The 21,659-nt window shown below is 46.5% G+C and overlaps 1 protein-coding gene across 1 annotated transcript in view; it reads left to right on the top strand.

The window, feature by feature from the left end:
- Positions 1–21,659, top strand: part of LOC140412183 (sodium/potassium-transporting ATPase subunit beta-1-interacting protein 1-like) — a 1,037,825-nt gene that overhangs the window by 930,165 nt on the left and 86,001 nt on the right. The window contains exon 4 of the mRNA XM_072500802.1: positions 13,250–13,447. Coding sequence (XP_072356903.1) covers positions 13,250–13,447 — 198 coding nt within the window. The remainder of the gene's footprint in view (positions 1–13,249; positions 13,448–21,659) is intronic.

The following is a 21,659-nucleotide window of genomic DNA, read 5'->3' on the forward strand; positions in this document are numbered from 1 at the left end:
GTGGAGGCACCCCCCGGGGCCAGATCGCCCCGCGCTCCTTCCAGAACCCCGGAGCCTGCCCGCGCCATCTGCTCCTGCCGGTACGGTGGGTGGTTCAATGCACGCCGGCTGGCGTGGGTTGACAGCGGCGAGACTTCGGCCCATCGCGGGCCGGAGAATCGTCGGGGGTGGGCCCGCCGACCGGCGCGGCGCGATTCCCGCCCCCGCCGAATCTCCGGTGGTGGAGAATTCGGGACACAGCAGGGGCGGGATTCACGCCGGCCCCCGACGATTCTCCGACCCGGTGGGGGGTCATAGAGTCGCGTCCCAGAAGTTTTTTTAAGTACAAAATAACAGTGGCAGCTTTTAGGGAGAAGTAGACCATGAGGTGGCTCACACCAGGTGGATCTTTTTGCCCAGAGTTGGGGAATATTTTTACGGAAAACTCAATCTGATCGATGGTCAAGTGACCACATAAGGGAAATGGCAAGAAAGACGATGGCAAAACAAAACCAAAGAAATTTGTCTACAGATTCGGAGGCTTCACGAAGCTCCTCGTTGGAAAAAATGGCGGAGGCTGCTCCTGTGAGTCCGGCCACTCCAATAACGGCCAAGATACTTGCTGGTATCTTGGCAGTGGAGTTTGGGAAGCACTGGCGAGTTGTGTCCGAGGACCTTCGCAAGTCAATACAGGATGTCCTAGCTCCCATTCGATCGAGGTCGGAAAAGATCCCTAAAACAATAAAAGCGTATGCCGCAGCAATTTAGGGCATGGAGGCAGTTCTTTCGAAGCACAGTGAACAAATCGCCTCACTGGAGGCTGAAATCTCCCTGCTAGCCAGTGAAAATACAGCACTGAGGGCCAAGGTTGATGATATGGTGAACCGGGCGTGGAGGCAGAATCTCAGAACTGTGGGGTTACCAGAGGGTATGGAAGGCTCAATTTCCACAGAGTACTTCTCGAAAATCTTTGGGAAGATGATGGGGGAGGGTGGTTTCACATCCCCTCCCGAGCCGGATCGAGCCCATTGAATACTCTGGCAGAAATCCTGAGCCCACAAACCACCATGGGCTGTTATTTTATGATTCCACAGTTTCCCGGAGGAGGAACGGGTCATGAAATGGGCTGAGGAGCATCAGGAATATAAATGGGAAGGCAACACCGTCAGGTTTTACTAGGATGTTGGGGCTGAACTGGCAATGAAGCTGGCGGCATTAATAAGGCCAAATCCGCCCTGTATAAGAGTGGAGTTCGGTTTGGAGTGGTGTACCCGGCACGGCTCCGAGTGATTTATGAGATGAAGGACTATTATTTTGGTGTGCCGGATGATGCGGATGCCTTTGTTAAAAAACATGGGCTCGGTCCGAGTTGATTGTGTTTTTGTGAGGTATTTGGTTGGAGGTGGGTAAGTGGGTGTGGAGAGTTTTGGGTTCCTTGTACATACATGTTGTATTTCGCTATTCTTGGGTGGGATGATTGTTTCATATGTTGGATGTTGGTGGGGGGGGCTTAATGTTATGAGGAGTCTTTTTCTTTGTATTATGGTTGCTATGGGGAATATAGAACTCCCAGTGAAATATGATTATTGAAGGGATTCTGTTCTACTTTTCAGTATGGTGGTTTTTTTTCCTTGGGTGGGGGCCGCCTTGCTCGCCAATATGTTTGAGGGCGGGGATGGGGGGGTGGGGATAAGGTTAGTTTGTTGGTGGTGATGACAGGTTTTTCTTTATTTTGTCTTGCTGGTTGGTTTGGCGGCCATCTTGGGTGGGCCTCATGGCTGTACTCTCTACATAGTTGTTGGATAACCACTTTTGGTGGAAATGGCTCACTCCCGGTCGAGGGGCGGTGGGAGGTCCTAATTCGGATGATCAGCTAGAACGTAAGGGGGTTGGGTGGCCCAATGAAAAAGTCAAAGGTATTCGTTCAAATGCAAAGTTTGAGTGTTGATGTGTTTTTGCAGGAGACCTATTTGCGGGTAAGGAACCAGACCAGATTGCAAGAGGGGTGGGTGAGGCAGGTATTTCATGCAAACTTTAATGGTAGGGCGCATGGGCGGCGATTTTGATTAATAAACAAGTTCCATTTTGGCCACCTAGATCTGAGGGATCCTGGTGGGAGATACGTGATGGTTAATGGATCTTTGGCAGGTGCTTTAGTGATCCTGATAATTGTCTCCCCACCAAACTGGGATACTACCCGATTTATTAGGAGGTTGTTGGCCTCAATTCCTGACTTGGACTCGCATCAACCAATCCTGAGGACGGACCTGTGCCGTGGGGGCACTCTATCCCCTCCGCGTCGGCCGTAGCCTCCGCGATGGCCGATGCGGAGGTGCCCCCCCCCCCCGCGCATGCGTGGGGATGGCGTCAGCAGCCACTGATGCTCCCGCGCATGCACGGAGTTCCACCGGCCGGCAGTGTCCCTTCGGCCCCGGCTGGCGTGGCGCCAAAGGCCTTCCACGCCAGCCGTCGGGACGGCAACCACTCCGGCGCGGGCCTAGCCCCTAAAGGTGAGGGCTTGGCCCCTAAAGGTCCGCACCTTTGGGGCGGTCCGAAGCCGGAGTGGTTCATGCCACTCCATCCCGCCGAGACCCCCCACCCTGCCGGTAAGGGGAGCATGTCACCCCAGTCTCTTATAATCTCCAAAAGCACATCTAGAGTATTCCCAGTGCAAGGCATTGAAAGATTTGGGCCACTGAGATCTCGGTTTAAGATCTCCCCCTGACCCACCAGTGACATGATCCGGGCATGAACCTGATTTCCATTCATTTGAATAAATTTAAAGGTACTTAAATGGTTTTACGCCATAGAGTTTGCTCATGATAGCTCCTAACACCTCCTCTGACCCCAGCATGATGTCACACTAGCACGAATCACTGCAGGTTTTCAAAAGCGAAAACCGGTCTTGATGTCGACACTGGGGGTGCAGAGGTGCCTGGAGGCCCTGGGTATTGAGGGCTAAGGATGGACAGTGCCCCCTGGCACATGGCAGTGCCCCCTGGTGGAGCAAAGTGGGTACTGAAGTGGAAAGTGAGCAATGGGCACTGCCAGGGGAATAACACTCCTCCGCTGGTGGGAGTGAGAGTGGTTCCACTTATGTGTGGGGGAGGGGGAGCACCGATGACAATGCGGAGCAGGGAGAGTGCCCCTGAATCTTCTGTGGTGGGGGTGTCACCCCGAAGCTTGGGGGATTGTTCCTCCATGTCCATTGAGGAGTTGGGGGAACTATATTTTAAGCACCCTTTAAAGATGGTGCCCCAATACCTTTGGAAGTTTCCTTGCTGACCCTATCAGGCCCTGCCCTGCCAGAGTGATGGCTTAAACCACGCCTCCAGATTTTTGGTGCACGAAGTGCCAGAAAATCTGGTCTGAAAACTCAGCTGTGATTCTGGAGAGAAACTCGCCGGTTTTCAATCAGAGCCTGACACTCGGACAAAGCTTGGGAAAATTCCGCCCCTAGTTTCCCTTGAGAAGATGATGGTGAGTCTTCGTGAACCACTACAGTTTGTGTAAGGAAGGCACTCCCACCACAGTGTCATTAGGTAGTGAGTTCCAGAGTCTTAACCTCAAAACCTAGGTTGTTTTATTCAAATTATTAGATCATTTAAATTTCTGAGCATAAAAATATTATTTCATAGATTACCATAGAATTTACAGTGCAGAAGGAGGCCATTCGGCCCATCGAGTCTGCACCGGCTCTTGGAAAGAGCACCCTACCCAAGGTAAACACCTCCACCCTATCCCCATGGAGTATTGCGTACAGTTCTGGTCACCGCATTATAGGAAGGACGTGGAGGCTTTGGAGCGGGTGCAGAGGAGATTTACCAGGGTGTTGCCTGGTATGGAGGGAAAATCTTATGAGGAAAGGCTGATGGACTTGAGGTTGTTTTCGTTGGAGAGAAGAAGGTTAAGAGGAGACTTAATAGAGGCATACAAAATGATCAGGGGGTTAGATAGGGTGGACAGTGAGAGCCTTCTCCCGCGGATGGAAATGGCTGGCACGAGGGGACATAGCTTTAAACTGAGGGGTAATAGATATAGGACAGATGTCAGAGGTAGGTTCTTTACGCAAAGAGTGGTGAGGCCGTGGAATGCCCTACCGGCAACAGTAGTGAACTCGCCAACATTGAGGGCATTTAAAAGTTTATTGGATAAGCATATGGATGATAATGGCATAGTGTAGGTTAGATGGCTTTTGTTTCGGTGCAACATCGTGGGCCGAAGGGCCTGTACTGCGCTGTATCATTCTATGTTCTATGTTCTATAACCCAGTAACCCCACCCAACACTAAGGGCAATTTTGGACACTAAGGGCAATTTATCATGGCCAATCCACCTAACCTGCACATCTTTGGACTGTGGGAGGGAACCGGAGCACCCGGAGGAAACCCACGCACACACGGGGAGAATGTGCAGACTCCGCACAGACAGTGACCCAAGCCGGAATCGAACCTGGGACCCTAGAGCTGTGAAGCAATTGTGCTATCCACAATGCTACCGTGCTGCTGTGCGTGTTTGAAATCCATAATGTTGTAATGTGTCATTGGAAATATTTTGAAGTAATTTAGTATCCAGATTTGACAATGCCTACAGGCTATTATACCAGGTGAGTAAACTATAGTCCACCAATCACACCTGGTCAGGGCTTTCATAACTGTTTGAGTTCCTCATAGATTTTAGACCTCACACACTCATGATCATTGATAATGCACAGATAGCGATGGAATATTGCAGTGAGTTGTTTTGTATTCTGGATGAACACTGAATGGCTATGCAATCCAAAATTTTTGTGATACATTTGACACTATCTATTTCCCCACAGTGTGTATCTATTTATACTGTTTGACTCCTGGGTGTTGTGCTGTAATGTGGCTTGACAAGGCATGAGCCGATTTGCTGAGAAAACTCCACACTGCAGCAATTTACTTCAATATATTTGTAACGTCTTGCCAGACATTTGGACCAATTGGCATTTTTGCAGAAGTATCTATGGATTACACTCAGAAAGATCATTGTCATAACCTGCACGGGGCTTAGGAACTGGCAATGATGAAACTCCCGTGAGCCTCCCTGAATATAATAATAATAATTGCTTATTGTCACAAGTATGCTTCAATGAAGTTACTGTGCTAAACCAGCCTCTGAATATAAGCTCCTCCGTTCAAAGGAGCGGGGAATCCTAAACCATGGATAACGTCGGCCAGTTTGGTTACCGACTTGGATTAGAGATTGGCTGGGATCTTTTCTGCTGTGTAAATAATAGTTATCCCTCAGGGCAGGGAAGTTGGTGGTGGCTCCGGATCTGATTAACAAGGTCTTTGAGGAATTTTATGAGAGGTTGTACAGGTCAGAGCCACCTGGGGGAGACCGGGAGATACAGAAATTTCTAGATGGGTTGGAGTATCCGAGGTTAGGGGAGGGGGACAGGGCTACATTGGAAGGAGCGATAGTGGAGCAGGAGATAAAAGATGCAATTGGGAGGATGCAGTCGGGGAAGGTGGCAGGGCCAGATGGGTTTCCAGTGGAATATTATAAAAAATTCAAGGATAAGCTGGCACCCCTGATGGTGGGGGTGTTTGAAGAGGCGATAGGGAGGGGGTTGTTGCCACAAACTTTGGGGCAGGCCTCGATTTCCCGGTTGCTAAAAAAAGATAAGGACCCGACAAAGTGTGGTCGTATAGACCCATATCACTTCTGAATGTGGACGCAAAGATATTGCCAAAGGAACTGGCAGGTAGGCTAGAGGAGTGCCTCCCGAAGGTGATAGGTGAGATCCGACGGGGTTCGTGAGAGGGAGGCAGCTCTTTTCATACGTTGGAAGGGTATTGAACGTGGTGATGGCACCGGCGGAGGGGAAGGAAACAGAGGTGGTTGTGGCATTGGACGCTGAGAAGGCGTTTGACCGGGTAGAATGGGGGTACTTGATGGCAGTTCTGGAGCGGTTTGGGATTGGACCAAGATTTGTGAACTGGGTAAAGCTACTATATAAGGAGCCGAGGGCGAGTGTCCGCACAAACAACATCAGCTCGAGATACTTTTCTCTCCACCGTGGGACTAGGCAGGGATGTCCTATGTCCCCCCCTGCTGTTTGCACTCGCGATTGAACCGTTGGCCATCGCATTAAGACGTTCGGGGGTATGGAAAGGAATAGTGTGGGGAGGTGGATAGAGTATAGGGTGTCCTTATATGCCGATGACTTGCTGTTATACGTGTCGGAAGCAAGTGTGTCGATAGGGGAATATTGGAGCTGCTTTGAGTGTTTCGGTCTTTCTCGGGGTACAAATCTAGACAAGAGTGAGTATTTTGTGGTGTCGCGGCCGGGGGTGGGGCCAGGGGTGGGGGTGCTGCCATTCCGTAGGACAGGGACTCAGTTTAGGTACCTGGGGGTGCAGGTTGCCCGGGAGTGCGGGGGGGCGGGGGGGGGGGGGGGGGGGGCTCCGCAGGTACAACATTTCTAGTTTGGTGGGGAGAGTGAGAGCTGATCTGGCAAGGTGGGATGGTCTCCTTCTGTCACTGGCGAGTCGGGTACAGGTGGTTAAAATGAACGTGTTGCCGCGATTCCTGTTTATTTTCCAATGCCTGCCGATATTCCTGCCAAAGGCTTTTTTCAGAGACATTGAGGGAATGATTATTTCGTTCATATGGGGAGGGAAGGTGGCCAGAGTTAGAAAGGTGCTGCTACAGAGGGGAAGGCAGGCAAGGGGTTTGGGTCTTGCGAACCGGATGTATTACTACTAGGCGGCGAATGGGGAGAAGGTGCGGAGCTGGGTCAGAGGGCTTGATTCCCAGTGGGTCAGAATGGAGGAGAGTTTGTGCAGGGGGTCGGGATTGAAAGCACTAGCAACAGCACCGCTCCCGATGGCCCCGGGGAAATACTCAGGGAGTCCGGTAATAATAGCTTCATTGAGAATTTGGAGGCAGTTTCGCCAACACTTCAGGTTGGGGGCAGGGTCAAGGGAAATGCCGATTCGGGGGAACCACAGATTTGAGCCAGGGAAGTGGGATGGAAATTTTCGGAAATGGGAGGAGAAGGGGATTAAGACACTAAAAGATTTGTTTCTTAGGGGTCGGTTTGCAGGATTGAAGGAGGTGGAAGCGAAGTATGGGCTGGAGCAGGGGGAAATATTTAGATACATGCAGGTTCGAGATTTTACCAGCAAGGAGATTCCCGGTGGAGCCGGCATCCATATTGCTGCAGGAGGAGGGGGACTGGAGAAGGGGGAATATCGGCGGTTTACGGAGCTATTTTGGAAGAGGAGAAGGCACCACTGGAAGGGATCAAAGGTTAGTGGGAGGAAGAGTTGGGAGAGGATATGGAGGAGGGGTTCTGGTGTGAGCGCATCGGAGGGTGAATGCCTCCACCTCGTGCACGAGGATGGGGCTGATACAGCTGAAGGTGGTATACAGAGCACACCTCACGAGGGCGAGGATGAGCCAATTCTTTGAAGGAGTAGAAGTTGTGTGTGAACGTAGCGGGGGGGTGGGGGGGGCGCTAATCATGTTCATATGTTTTGGTCTTGTCCAAAGCTGGAGGATTACTGGAAGGAGGTTTTTAGGGTATTTTCTAAAGTGGCGAGCGTGAAACTGGACCTGGACCCCCGAGAGGCCATATTCGGGGTGTCGGACCAGCCAGGGTTGGTAATGGGTGAGGAGGCAGATATTGTAGCCTTTACCTCGTTGATCGCCCGAAGGCAGATCCTGATAGGTTGGAGAGCAACCTCTCCACCCTGTGCCCTGGCGTGGCGGGGGGGACCTGTTGGAATTCTTGACTCTTGAGAAGATTAAGTTTGAACTGAGGGGAAGGATGGAGGGGTTTACAATTCATGGGCATTATTCATTATGCACTTTCAAGAACTGGATAACATCGAACATTAGTTGGGGTGGGTGGGTGGGGGGAGAGGGGGGCGGTGTGTGTTTTAATGGTGACTATGGGTGATTCCTGATTCCTTTTTGTCATTTGTTTATGTGAACATGCAGGCTAATGTTTGGGATTTGGTGGGGGGATGGGATCGTTGTTATTGATTTGGGGATTGACATATTTGTTACTGATAATTGTTTATTGTTGGTGGGTGTAAATTTGGGAGAAAATGTGAAAAAGGAGAATAAAAATATATTTTAAAAAAAATAATAATAATAGTTATCCCATAGTGAGCACGTTTAGCCGCATGTTTCCAGGCGCTTGCAACGCTATCGAATGGCACTCGGGTTAGATAGAGGGCTTCAGTGGGGAACGCACAGCTGAAGCCAACATAGCCCTTTTCTCTGCGCTGAGGAGCTCTGCTTACTGGAACCCAGTGTAGTGAGAGATCTCTGGAGCCCCCGATGCAACCTCCGACATTCCTAAGCTCCAGCTTGCTATGAAGGGGTCCCCAGGCCCTTCCTCAGCTCTCCCCCAACACCTGTGCAGAGCACCCCCACCCCAATGCTCCCGAGGACAGTTCAAACTGGTCGCAAGCATTCAAGAGCCTGCGTACAGACGCAGGATCCGAGCAGAAGACGGCGACGTCGTCCATGAACAGGGGGGCCTTGACTTGCACGCCTCCGCTGCCTGGGATCATCACTCCTCTTATACCCGGATCCTTCCTGATGGACTCGGCAAAAGGTTCTATGCAGCACACAAACAGGGCAGAAGAGAGGGGGCAGCCCTGCCTGACTCCAGATTTGATCTGGAACTTTTCTGATTCCCACCCATTGATTGTGACTGCGCTATAGATGTTTGTGTAGAGCAGTTTGATCCAATTGTGAATTCCCTCCCCAAACCCCATTTTGGAGAGCACATCCATCATGTAGGTGTGCGATATTCTGTCAAAAGCCTTCTCCTGGTCAAGGCTGATGAGGCAGGTGTCCACCCTCCTGTCCTACACGTAGGCGATCGTATCCCTGAGTAGCACGAGGCTATCAGGGATCTTCCTGCCGGGTACAGCACAGGTCTGGTCAGGGTGGATCATCGACTCCAGAGCAGACTTGACCCGATTGGCGATGAACTTGGCTAGAATTTTGTAATCCACATTCAACAGTGAAATGGGTCGCCAATTTCGAATTTCTTCCCTTTCCCCCTTCTGCTTGTAGATGAGGGTGATGATGCCTTTCCTCATGGATTCTGACATGCTGCCTTCCAGAAGCATACTCTCGTACACTTCCAGCAGGTCTGGGCCCATCCAGTCCCACAGAGCCGAATACAACTCAACCGGTAAGCCGTCGCTTCCGGGAGTTTTACTCGCCTCGAAGGACTTGACGGCCTTTGTCAGCTCATCCAGAGGTAGCGGTTTGTCCAGGTTTTCCAGCTCGCTGTCGCCTAAGACCTCTGTGATAGTCGACAGGAAGGTCTGGGAAACCGTGCTATCTGTTGGCTTCAGGTCATACAGTCCGGCATAAAAGAATTGGCTGATCCTCAGGATGTCAGACTGCGATGACTTTACAGAGCCATCTTCTTCCTTCAGGCTGCTGATCACAGAGGTCTCTCTGTGCACCTTTTGGAAGAAGAAGCGTGAGCACTTTTCATCCTGCTCCACGGAGCGGACTCTGGAACGGAAGATAACCTTGGAGGCCTCCGAGGTGTAGAGCGAGGCTTGCTGGCTCTTCACCTCTTGGAGATCCTCCTTGACATCCACCCCCATCGACTGCAGCTGGAGAAAATTCTGCATACTTTTCTGGAGCCTGGACATGACCCCTCGTCTCTCTCTCACCTTTTGAACGCCCTTGAGGATGAAAAACCTTTTGATATTCCCCTTGATTGCTTCCCACCAGAGATGTGGAGACTCAAAGAGGGGTTTCACGGTTCTCCAACCTTTGTAATCCCTCCTGAGTTCCTCGAGGTTCTCAGGGGTCAGCAGTTTTACATTCAGCTTCCATGGCTCCCTGCCTACCCCCTGGTTTTCCTGCAGGTGGCAGTCAGCCAGTAGGAGGCAGTGGTCAGAGAAGAACACCGGCTTTACATCAGTGGACCTGACCGTGAAAGCAAGGGACACAAAGAAGAAGTCTATCCTGGAGCGGACGGACCCATCTGGCCGTGACCATGTGTATCTACGCTGCGCTCCGTCTGCAGGGTTGCTGCAGACATCGAGCAGCTTGGCGTCTTTTACCGTTTCCATCAGGAGTCTGGACGTAGCATCTAGTTTGCTGTCGGCTCTGCCGGATCGTCCAGCCGCATCGATGATGCATTTGAAGTCACCGCCCAGAATGACCGGCTTGGAGGTGGCCAACAGCAGTGGGAGTTGCTGAAGGACTGCCAGCCGCTCACTTTCTACGGCCGGGGCGTACACATTAATAAGTCTGAGAGGAGCGTTTTTGTATTTGACGTCTGCTACGAGGAGGCGCCCGCCCACCACCTCCTTAACGTCGGAGATGGTGAAGTTGCCTCCCCACAGCAGAATACCCAGGCCGGAGGAGCAGCAGTCGTTTCCTCCTGACCAGATGGATGGCCCATGGGGCCACCAGCTCGACCAGCGCCTGTAGTTGCTGAGGTGCGGAATTCCGCACTCCTGCAGGAACAGTAGGTCAGCTTTCACATTTGCTAAATAGTTGAATGTGGCTACACACCGCGAAGTATCTTCGCACATTAATGGATGCAATTTTTAACCCCATTATAAAAAGGTAGATTTACCAGTCTCAGAGTCCAGAGTCTATACAGTTGGCTGTTCCAGCTGTTGGATGTTCCCCAGCATGCCGGTGGTGCCCGCAAACTGTTGCACAGTTGCAGGGCTGAGAAAGCTGTCCTGGTCCACATTGGCCCCGTGAACTTGATGCAGATGCATTTGGGGGGGGGGTGTAGCCCTGGCGTCCGTTGTGGCAGTCAGTGGGTGTTGGGGTTGCAGGCCGGTCTTCGCCTGGGTTGTTGCTGCTTGTTAATTTCGGGGGTTGGTCTGTGACCTTGTTTTCAATGTCCGGTGTTTGGTGGCCGTTGGTCATATTGCTGTTCCCATGAGCCAGAGGTTGATGATCTCGGCGTGTTTTATTTTCTTCCCTGTCTGTGGTCTGTGCATCCCGTTTCACATTGGTGCTTTGCGTCTTTATTTGAGGCCGATTCTTGACTTGTTTTCCCTCGTCGGAGGAGGTGTCGGCGCTAAGTCCACTGGCTGAAAGGTGCCGCTTTTTGCCACTCCCCATCGGGGGGTTCTTCAGTTTGTTTTTTTGTTTCTTCTTTTGTTTGTCTCTGCTCACCGTTTCTCAGGGCTCTTTATTCTTTGTCCCATCCTCTTCCATTGAGTGTTCCTCGTCAGATGAGGCTGGGGTTGAGTTGTCAGGGCGTGCTGGGGCCTCCCCTTTTTGTTGAGGGCCCTTTTGTTGCTTTTCCGCATTCTGTGCTGTGGTGTCTTTGTCGCTGGAGGGTGTATGAACCTCCTCTCTGGTCGCCTTTTTGACTCCATTGCTGATGATTTGTGCATAAAGATGGCCGGCCTCCCCACACAGGTTGCAGCACTTGTCTTCTTTGCAGTCCTTAGTCATGTGTCCCTCCTGCCTGCAGTTTTTGTAGAAGGTGACATTGCAGTTTGCGGCAACATGCCCCGTTTTGCCACAGGTGTGGCATACTCGTGGCTGTCCCACGTAGTAGAGGTAGCCTCGATTTCCTCCAATGGCGAAACTGGAGGGGGGATGCAGGATGGTTCCATCGCCGTCTGTTCTCAGAGTCACCTTGATCTGGTGCTCACTTGTCCAGATGCCAAAGGTGTCTTTCAGTTGCACGCTGTTACTTTTCAGCTCAACGTACCTGGCGAGGAACATGAGCACATCAAACACGGGGACGTGGGGGTTGTACGTGTGCAGTGTAACAACCCGGTTTTGCTGCGACGGTAGCGTAAACAGAGGCTCCGCAGTCAGGATAGACAGGGGACTCTGGTTGCCTTTTTCTTTGAACACGTTCAAGAATTTGATGCAAGCTGCGACTCTTGAAGGTGACATCAAATATCCATTGCTGGGGAAATCTTGCAAGCAGAAGATATCTGTTGCTTGAAACCCGCAGCACTCGAGCAGCACCCACTTCAAGAAGAAATTTCGGTCCGCAGGTGACTCCCCTTCCACCTTCTTCGCTGTGACTCGGACAGTGTTTCGCACTCCCCAGCCTGGTGGTCGGGATGCAGCTGCAGCCATAGCTCACACGTTGAGTCTAAACTGTATCGGCGTTAGGCCAAACACAAAGGCTTAGACCAGCATGTAGATCCACCAATAGCAGCCGAGCTCTAAACGTTTCCTCTTCGACGACTCCAATCCCTCCGTGTTCTCCAATCCACGATCGAAATCAAAATCCTCAGCTTCCCTTGATCAAATATACACTTGATCTTAGCCAAAAGTACTGAACAGCACTTAGCAGAGTATTCCAAGGTGAAGGGGATAGATCCCAATGCCTCGGGTGACTCGGGAAACACCATATTACAGTGAGACTAGCTGTCTCACTCTAATATGCAAATCTGCCAAAAATTGATCCCACTCCAATGGGCGGGATTTACATCGCAACATCTCCCAAGAGACCCTGGGACCAGGGTCTTCCAGCTTTTATCAGCCACTAGGGACATGAACCAATCATTTCCATTCTGGCCTGGACATTCGGTGTCATTATATGCAACCTTTTTAATTAAGCTCCGGTCATAAAACAATAACTAGAGCGGCTTGGTGGTGCAATGGTTAGCACTGCTGCCTCATGGCGCCAAGGGCCCGGGTTCAATCCCGGCCCTGGGTCACTGTCTCCAATCACTTTAGTATGAATGAATAGGAATAATCTAAATTTTTTCATTATTGAAGGGATTTATTTTATGATGCTTAATGTTTCCCCAGACATTTTGTCTCCTCATGACTGCATGGGTCTCACCCCCACAGCCCAAAGATGTGCAGGGTAGCTGGATTGGCCACTCTGAATTGTCCCTCAACTAGAAAAAAAGAATTGGGCACTTTAAATTTATAAAACAAAAATAAAACAATAACAGCAGTAGTCCCAGGGATCACTGGAGCTCGCTACACCAACAGGAGGTGTGGTTGGACAAGCATTGATTATAATCCATTTCAAATAAATTAAGTTACTATCTTTTTTAGAATAAAGAAAAGATTGTTGAGTACTCACACACTGAGATCTGAGATTGCAAGCAGTGCTTCCTTGACCAGAACAATTTATTGTTATTTTGCAGATGGCACATCCGGAGGTGAAATCCTTCCAATCACTTTAGTATGAATGAATAGGAATAATCTAATTTTTTTCATTATTGATGGGATTTATTTTCTGACGCTTAATGCGTCCCCAGACATTTTGATGGCTAATTAACTTGGTTGTATTTTATTTGTAGGACAGAGACTTTGTCATGACCTTCAACACATCACTGCATCGCTCATGGTGGATGCAGAATGGACCAGGCTGTGTGGCGACCCAAGTGACTTCTGCTGACCAGGCTCCTGAAGACCATCATGTTATCACAGTGACCGGGTGCCTGCTCGACTACCAGTACATTGAAGTCACCAGCAGTTCCTTACAGATCCTCCTTGCAGTTAAGTATTGATCTTAGCTTCCCTTCACGAAGAGATATGTTGCCAAGTATGGAACACATTAATCTTACCTTTTGAGAAGCTTGTGGGAAGGGCTAAGGACCCTAGCATGGAGACTAGCATGGTTGAGAAAAACAGGAGAGGTGATGCGGTAAATAGGGATCAATGATTAGGGTGGGGCCAAGTTTTAAGTTTTGAAAGATTGACAAGCATCAAAAGTTATAGTTTGGAGATCTTAGGAAAATATGGGTGAAATAGGATTTGGCATGAGGAGTCTTGACTCTGTTGCCGCAGGAATATGCCAAGAATGTGCAAGCCATTCCCATTGGGAAAAAGGATGATTTATCCACCCTGCTCTCACCTACCCCCTATAAATCAACAGCAGAACAGCATAGGCCAAACTGATTGTAGAAAGTTGCTAACTGCCCTTTTAATTGGGACTGCTGAGAAGGGAAGAAAATAGGAGGATATCTCAAATGTTTGCATTTTAAAATGAATAAATTAGTTATGAAGGCAATTTTGGTTTTGGATGTAAAAGCTTTCAGGTCAAGAAACATACAGAACCTTAATTCGTTTAAACACTATTCCTAGAAATACCAGTTGTGTTTAAATTTGACGTGGCTGATTGGCAATGAGTGAGATGTGACCATCTGTAATTTTATGTGATTCAAGGTAACATGAGAGTTGTAATGGACAGTGCAGAAGACCAATCTAGACTAGTAGGAGAAGAATTTTATCATTATTAGGGTCATGAAGAAGCAATATGGAGGATCTGTGTTTAAATCTCACCCTGGAAAATTTGAAGATGAATTCAATAAATATTCAATATTTCAAAAAAATTCAATACATGGGATGATTTGAAAAATGGACCATAAAAATTGCAAAATTGTCATTTAAAAAATGCAAATTATTCACTAATATCCATTGGGGAAGGGAATTTGAAATATCTCCTATATTGGCTAGCACCCAGTCCCACACTAATAGGTCAACTCTTAATGCCCTCTACCTGTCCGAACAAGTCCTTTTGTGACGTGAGCAATTGCGAATAAAGAAGCTGGCTACCTTCCCAAAGTGCCACCCCAACCCTAAGCACAAATTGAAGTAGCGACTAGCATTGAGCTGCCAATCAGATGCTGGTCATCAATAATTGGAATGGAAGTTTGGGCAAAAAACAAAATAATATTTTGCTTGTTTGACATGGTAGGTTCTGTACAGACATAAAACATTATTTAGACATTCAAATTCAAGAGAGGAGTCATTTCAAAAAGTTAGCAAGCATTGAAACTTAGCAATATTTATAATTTATATAAAACCTGTTTCTCTACACAAACACATAAAAATATCACTTAAATTTTGAACGATGGCATCTTCTCAATGGATGAAATCTGACTAGATTTCCAACTATCCTTTTTCGCAGTTTTACATGGCTTTGTGTAATTTAAATCCAATGCACCTTAGGAATGAAGTTTGCTTATTGGGTAAATGTAATGTCATAAACTGGACAAACCAGAAATATCCATGGACCAGGGACTGGATTTTCTTTTGCACCTTCTGAATCTTGCTGTTGGGCAATGAGTGAAAAATGAGGATGTTCTTAAAAATTGGGATGAATTGTTAAGTTATCTTCCAGAGGAAAAACAAACAGACCTGAAAGAGTTATTGATATCACATGGGCAAGTTTGTAGAAATAAATTGGGAAGTACTCAAATGGCTATACATGATGTAGATGTGGGAAATGCTGTTCCTATCAAACAACATCCATATAGACTTAATCCTTTAAAATTGGCACAAGTTAACAGAGAGATTGAAAGTATGCTGAAAAATGGCATAATTGAAGTGGGTTGCAGCCAATGGAGCTCACCCATAGTGATGGTACCTAAACCAGACGGTACCTAACGGTTGTGTGTGGACTATCGAAAGGTGAATGCAGTTACAAGAACGAACTCTAACCCAATCCCACGTTTGAAGGATGGCATTGAGAAAGTGGGACAATCTGCTTTTATTTCCAACTTCCAGACATGGAAAGAACATTTAAAACATCATATGGAGTTTTTCGATCGTCTTCAGGAGGCGGCTTTGGTGGTGAACCTAGCAGAAAGTGAATTTGGAGAAGCCCAAATCACTTTTCTTGCGGAGTTTCTGATATCCTCAAGACAAAGGGAAATAATGCGATTTCTTAGCACGAGTGGATTTGATCGAACAGCTGTGCAAAAGTTTTGTGGCGTGATTACTCCACTGATGGACTTGCGAAAGAAACCTAAAAAATTTCAATGGACAGCGAACTTTCAACAGGCATTTGACTGCCTGAAAGCTGTATTCACCAATGCTCCTGTATTGGAGAATTGCAAGGGGCTCTGTGGTCAGATTGAACTAAAGTATCTGATTCTAAAGAGAAATGCCGAGGAGTAGAGGAATGGACGGATCATGCAGAGACTTTGTTCAATGAGACTGTCAATCGAAAAGGATTTTGGTTGGAGGAAGAAGAACAAAGAAAAATTGACTATATTATTATACCTGTTTGAGTGTGTTGTTTTCTTTAAACGAAAAGGTATATTTACTGTGTACATTTCTTAGTGGATGGTGCAAAAGTGAAAAATGAAACCATCTTGAAGTAGATGGTTTTTTTTTTTTTCTTGGGGGGAGGTGTCATGTAAGGGTACCTTTAAGACATGGATGTTTAAGCAATGTACCTTTAAGAAAACAGTGATGTCAGAGAGCGGGTGGGGCTGAGGTCAGGTCAGCCATTGTGCAGTTTAGTTTTGCTGGTTTTTAGTTTCAGTTTTGAAAAGAGCTGGGTGTGTGTCTGTGTTTTGTAGTGAACTGGATATCTGCCATGAAAGACTATCTCCGGATCATTTGGGTGATTTAAACTTATAGCAGTGAAGCCTTTAACCTGATGTGATTTTATTTAAAGGTGTTAAGTCTCTTGGAAGTTTGAAGGAACATTTTAAGGAATTATTTACTGTTGCAATATTTTCTGAGTTATCTTTGAAGTAAGGGGTGTTAAGAGATCCAATGTTTATTTCAGATGTTAAGTTGAGTTCATGGAATAAACAGTGTTTTGTGTTTAAAAACCCACATGTCCATAATTGTAATCCCACACCTAGGGAAAAAGCCGTGAGCTAGGAAAAGCAACAAATACATCATTACCCAAGATAAACTGTATTCCTGGACAAGATAGTTTATCTATTACTCCTACTACCACTTCACCACTCTTCACTGGACTTTCCAACCTTACCTTATATAATGGAACGCTACTCCTCTCACCCTGAATTCCACATATCACCACCTTTTCTGGCAACATTCTTCCCAAACTACATAATTCCTCATCTCTTACCATTAAAGATTGACTAAAAATTCTCTTAAAATTGTGACTTCTTTACCTGCTCCTCCTGATACACATGAGTAAACTTTACCCGCACAAGTAAATTCTTTAAAGACATCTGGCAGCTTCTTAACAATTACTTCTTGAACAGGCTGTACAATCGTTTGCACATCCTTCGTTTCCCTTGGGCTTTCCTTTACCACTCTAACAAATCCCACTGTCTTATCCTGTTTTACCACATCAACCTTCCCAGTGCTTTTCTTCAACCACCAACACTGTGACTTTACATGGCCTAGTTTATTACAGTGAAAACATTTGAAACTTTTCATTTCTTTTCCACCCTCCTGGATTTATTTTTTAATCTGAGGTACACTCTCTTTATTGTCTCCCATCAGATCACCTTTACCTTTACCACTTGAGTATTTCTCATGTCCCCAGTTTCTATCCCTCACCGGCTGAAACTGATGTCGGAAACCAATCTTTGATTTATGAACTAATTCATAACCATCTGCCATTTCTGCTGCTAATCTCGCAATTTTAACCCTCTGCTCTTCCACATGAGCTCTCACTACATCAGGAATTGAATTTTTAAACTTCTCCAAAAGTATAATTTCTCTGAGAGCTTCATCGGTTTGGTCTATTTTCAAAGCCCTTATCCACCTATCAAAATTACTCTGTTTGAGCCTTTCAAACTCCATGTATGTCTGACCAAATTATTTCCTTAAATTTCTAAACCTTTGTCTGTAAGCTTCAGGCACTAACTCATATGCACTTAAGATGGATTCCTTCACCTCCTCATACGTTCCAGATACCTCCTCCGGTAGTGATGCAAACACTTCACAAGCTCTACCTACCAGCTTTGTTTGAAGCAGTAATACCCACATGTCCTGTGGCCATTTCATTTGTTTAGCTATCTTCTCAAATGAAATGAAAAAGGCTTCCACTTCCTTCTCGTCAAACCTTGGCAATGCTTGGACATATTTAAATAGATTCCCACCAAGCCTTCGACTATGACGCTCTTTCTCACTATCCTCATCACTAACATCCTGCGTTTACCTTTACGTCGGCCAATTTTAATTGACTGTCATGTTTCATGGCCATTTTCTGAAGTTCAGACTCCCTCTCTTTATCTTTTCCCTGATCTGTATCTCCCTTTCTTTTTCTTTTTGTTCTGCTTGGGCTATTCTTTCTTTTCTCCTTTCTTCTCTCTCCTTTTCTTTTTCCTCGCTCTCTCTTTCTCTTTCTTTTTCTGCTCTCTCTCTTTTGTATTCAAGCTGCTTTAACTCTTTCTCATGTTCCATTTGTTTAATTTGCAACTGAATTTTTTGCCATTTCCAATGAGTCAAACGGTATCTCAGGCAACTTTAAATGCTTAACCATCGCCATAATTACCTAATCTTTTCGCATTTTGTCAGGTAATGTTAACTGCAATGTTTTTGCCAAATCTAATAGACTGCTTTTAGTCTCTGTCCGTAAGGTACTGCGTGTGACTGTCTCCACCCCCAAAAACTTCAGAGCCTCTGAAAGAGCCATTGTCCTCAACACACTCCCCACTTAAACTAAAATACCACACCGGAAAAGCAAGAATCCTTCACTGTCTTTAAGTTCACAAAAGCCAATCCAATAGATAGACTTTTATCCCCCTCGAGCCCCCAATTGTTATGGGAGAGGTGTTTTCAGAACCCCAAAATGTATCATGAAGTTCAACCCCCCCTTTAATGGATTGTTGCTTTTGAAGCAGGTGTAGTATTATAATTATGGACACGTGGTTTTAAAACAAAACAATGTTTATTCCATGAACTCAACTTAACCTTTTAAATAAACATTGGATCTCTTAACATTCCTTATTTCAAAGATAACCCCGAAAATAATACAACACTACCCAATCCTGCAAACTGTTCCTTTAAACATCCAAAAGACTTCAACCCTTCAAAAATAGGAGCACAACAGGTTACATTCAATATATTTATAGTCTTTGGATTTGCAGAAATCACCAGACCAGCTCTTTTCCTTCCTGCAGCTCTCAGCAAAACACACAGACACTCCCAGCTGCTCTCTCAAATTGAAACCAAAAACTTCAAAATGGCCGAGCTGAAGCCCAGCTCCACCCACACTCTGACATCACTGCATTTCTTAAAGGTACATTGCTTAAACATCCATTTCTTAAAGGTACTCTCACATGACAGGCTGCAGAGACCGAATTCAAAGAGAACTACAAAACTATACATGGCCTTTGTATATTTCTCTTTGAATGCCATCTGCATTTGCAATACCAAGTTGGCCAACCTCAGTCTATTCGTCTGCTAGGACAAAGGATCGTACAGCCTTTCTTTCAAGACAATGGTTAGAACATTTAACAATCACAGATATCCAAAAAAAGGATACACACCCTTTGTCAAAGCCAGAGTGGAGCAGTGGGAGTTATGTGACATGATTCTCTAGCTGGTGGAACAAGTTATATTGCCTTGCTGCACTGAAAGCTCAGTCTTCCATTTTACCATCTGCAAGCAGCAGCACAGAAAAGGAGCTCCGCCCACTTTGAAAACCTGGTCCCATCTCCACTATATATACTGGAATTTCTATACCATCGCCTACAAGACTGATCCATCTCTACATGCCTATCTCTTTATGTGAAGCCACCTCCACTGGAAAGAAAATTATACAGCATTGGTTTTTCAACCTGCCAACTCCATGAGGGAATTCCACATTGGACTTTGAAGTCTGGGCTCTAGGCTCATGTGAAACAATATTTTTTTTCTCTGTGGTCTTTGCACTGTAAATCTTTTTCTCTATTCCCTTTTTACTGTATGATAGTACAGGAGGCAACATTGCTCTCTCTCCTCCCTCATTTGAGTGTGTGCAAATAAACAAACCCTTTGAGTTTATCCTATCTGGGGTTTGCTATTAATAAAATTTGGATCACAGCGAAACTGAGGTGTTGGGAAATATGCTGCTGCTTATAAAGGGAGAAGCAAATCAAACTTAAGCATCGTTCTGTTTACGGATTGGTGGCGAGAGGAGAAATCAGGGCTGTTTAACTTAACCTCCTCCTGTCTGTATGACGGTGCTAAGGGGGAAATGGTGGGGGAATGGGACTAGCTCACGTGCTCTTGCAGAAAACCAGCAACAGTGGGTCAAATGGCCTCCTCCTGTGCTGCCATCATTGTGGGGCAATGTTAAATCATTGTCCTCGTAAATAGAATCCTTTTTTTATTCGGTCATGGGATGTGGGTGTCACTGACAAGGCCAACTCTTGAACTGAGTGGTTTATTCAGCCATTTTGGAGGCAATTAAGAGTCAACCACATTGCTGTGGGTCTGGAGTCACAGATAGGCCAGACCGGATAAGGACAGAAGATTTCCTCCCCTGATGTACATCAGTGAACCAGATGGGCTTACTACAATCTGGCAGTTTCATGATTATTGTGAGTGAACACTAGCTTTTTATATCATGTTTATTCATTGAATTTAAATTTCTACAAGTGTCGGAGTGAGATTTAAACCGTGTGCCCAGAGCCTCTGGGTTACTCCTCCAGTAACAATACCACATTGTTGCTGTTCGCAGTGGTTTGAATTTAATCAGACAATCTGCTTATTTTTACACAAGTATTTGAGGATGTATTAACAATTATTCAAAAAATATATTATAAATCTGTTGCTAAGTTAATCTCTGTTATCAATCAAGAATCAGGATTGTAGATCACTCCCTTGATGTTAACGGTAACCAAGAGAAAGATCTGGCATTCACTGCACATATTCTTCCATCTTCTGTGTATATTTTTCCATTACTAAAGGCAGACATTGACCTTTAAAGATAATCATGACAAGTAGGTAATCTCTGTCATTCTTTTAACATAAATTGTAAATGGAACATTTAAACAGCAAAGGAATGAAACAGAAGCGTGATACGCACCCAACACACGAACCTGTCAATTGTGTCTTAATGAGACCTCTTGGGTTGCATTTTCTGTGCTCCCACTGGACGTGTCTTCGGCAGGGGACACATAAAATAGGGTGTGTGTCAACCCCACGACTTTCCTACCCATCCCTGAGCTCACCTTCATTGGGGTGGGCGGGTGCCGAAATCGTCAACTTGCCATCATATTTAAATAGATAATTGGGGGCGGTACAGTGGTGCAGTAGCACTGCTGCCTCACAATCCCGGCCCCTGTATGTGTGGAGTTTGCACATTCTCCTGTGTCTGCGTGGGTCTCACCCCCACAAACCCAAAGATGTGCAGCATAAGTAGATTGGTCACTCTAAATTGTCCCTTAATTGGAAGAAAAATGAATTGGGTACTCTAAATTAAAACAATATTTATTTCAATAGATAATCAAAGGTCAATTGGGCTAGTTACCAAGACAATTGACTCTCATAATATGCCACCCACACCATAAAACATTTGGTTTGGGCAGTCAGGTGGGAATAGGCAGCTCAATTCTTTTTCAAATTCTTCAAAGGACAGGAAAGAATGGGAAAATTCTATGTTTGGTACCTTTCCTTTGGCAATAGGTTTGTGGGGTAGGGGCACCAAAGATAGAACCCAATTCTTCCTACCTGCCTGCAGACTTAAATCAACACCCCCACACCCTAACTCTTCCCTGAGCTGCCCAAACACTTTGTGCCCAAGACCCCAGACTCACTTGTTTCCAAGGATCCAAAGGACCTCCTTCTTCCTTCTCTTGCAGACCAGCAGCAGTCATTAACATGCACTTGGCGCTGCAAGGAATGATGGAGCTGACAGCCCATCTGATTGAACGGCAGCTGATGACGTCAGGAGTTCCACCCCTCACTCGGCTCTTGTTTAGCCCACCCACAGTGCATCATGATTACAAGACAAGCCAGCATGGAGCGAGTCGTCTCATCGGAGTGGATGCAAACTGTCCGCTG

The sequence above is a fragment of the Scyliorhinus torazame genome, chromosome 1, assembly GCF_047496885.1.
Source record: "Scyliorhinus torazame isolate Kashiwa2021f chromosome 1, sScyTor2.1, whole genome shotgun sequence".
Lineage (NCBI taxonomy): Eukaryota > Metazoa > Chordata > Chondrichthyes > Carcharhiniformes > Scyliorhinidae > Scyliorhinus > Scyliorhinus torazame.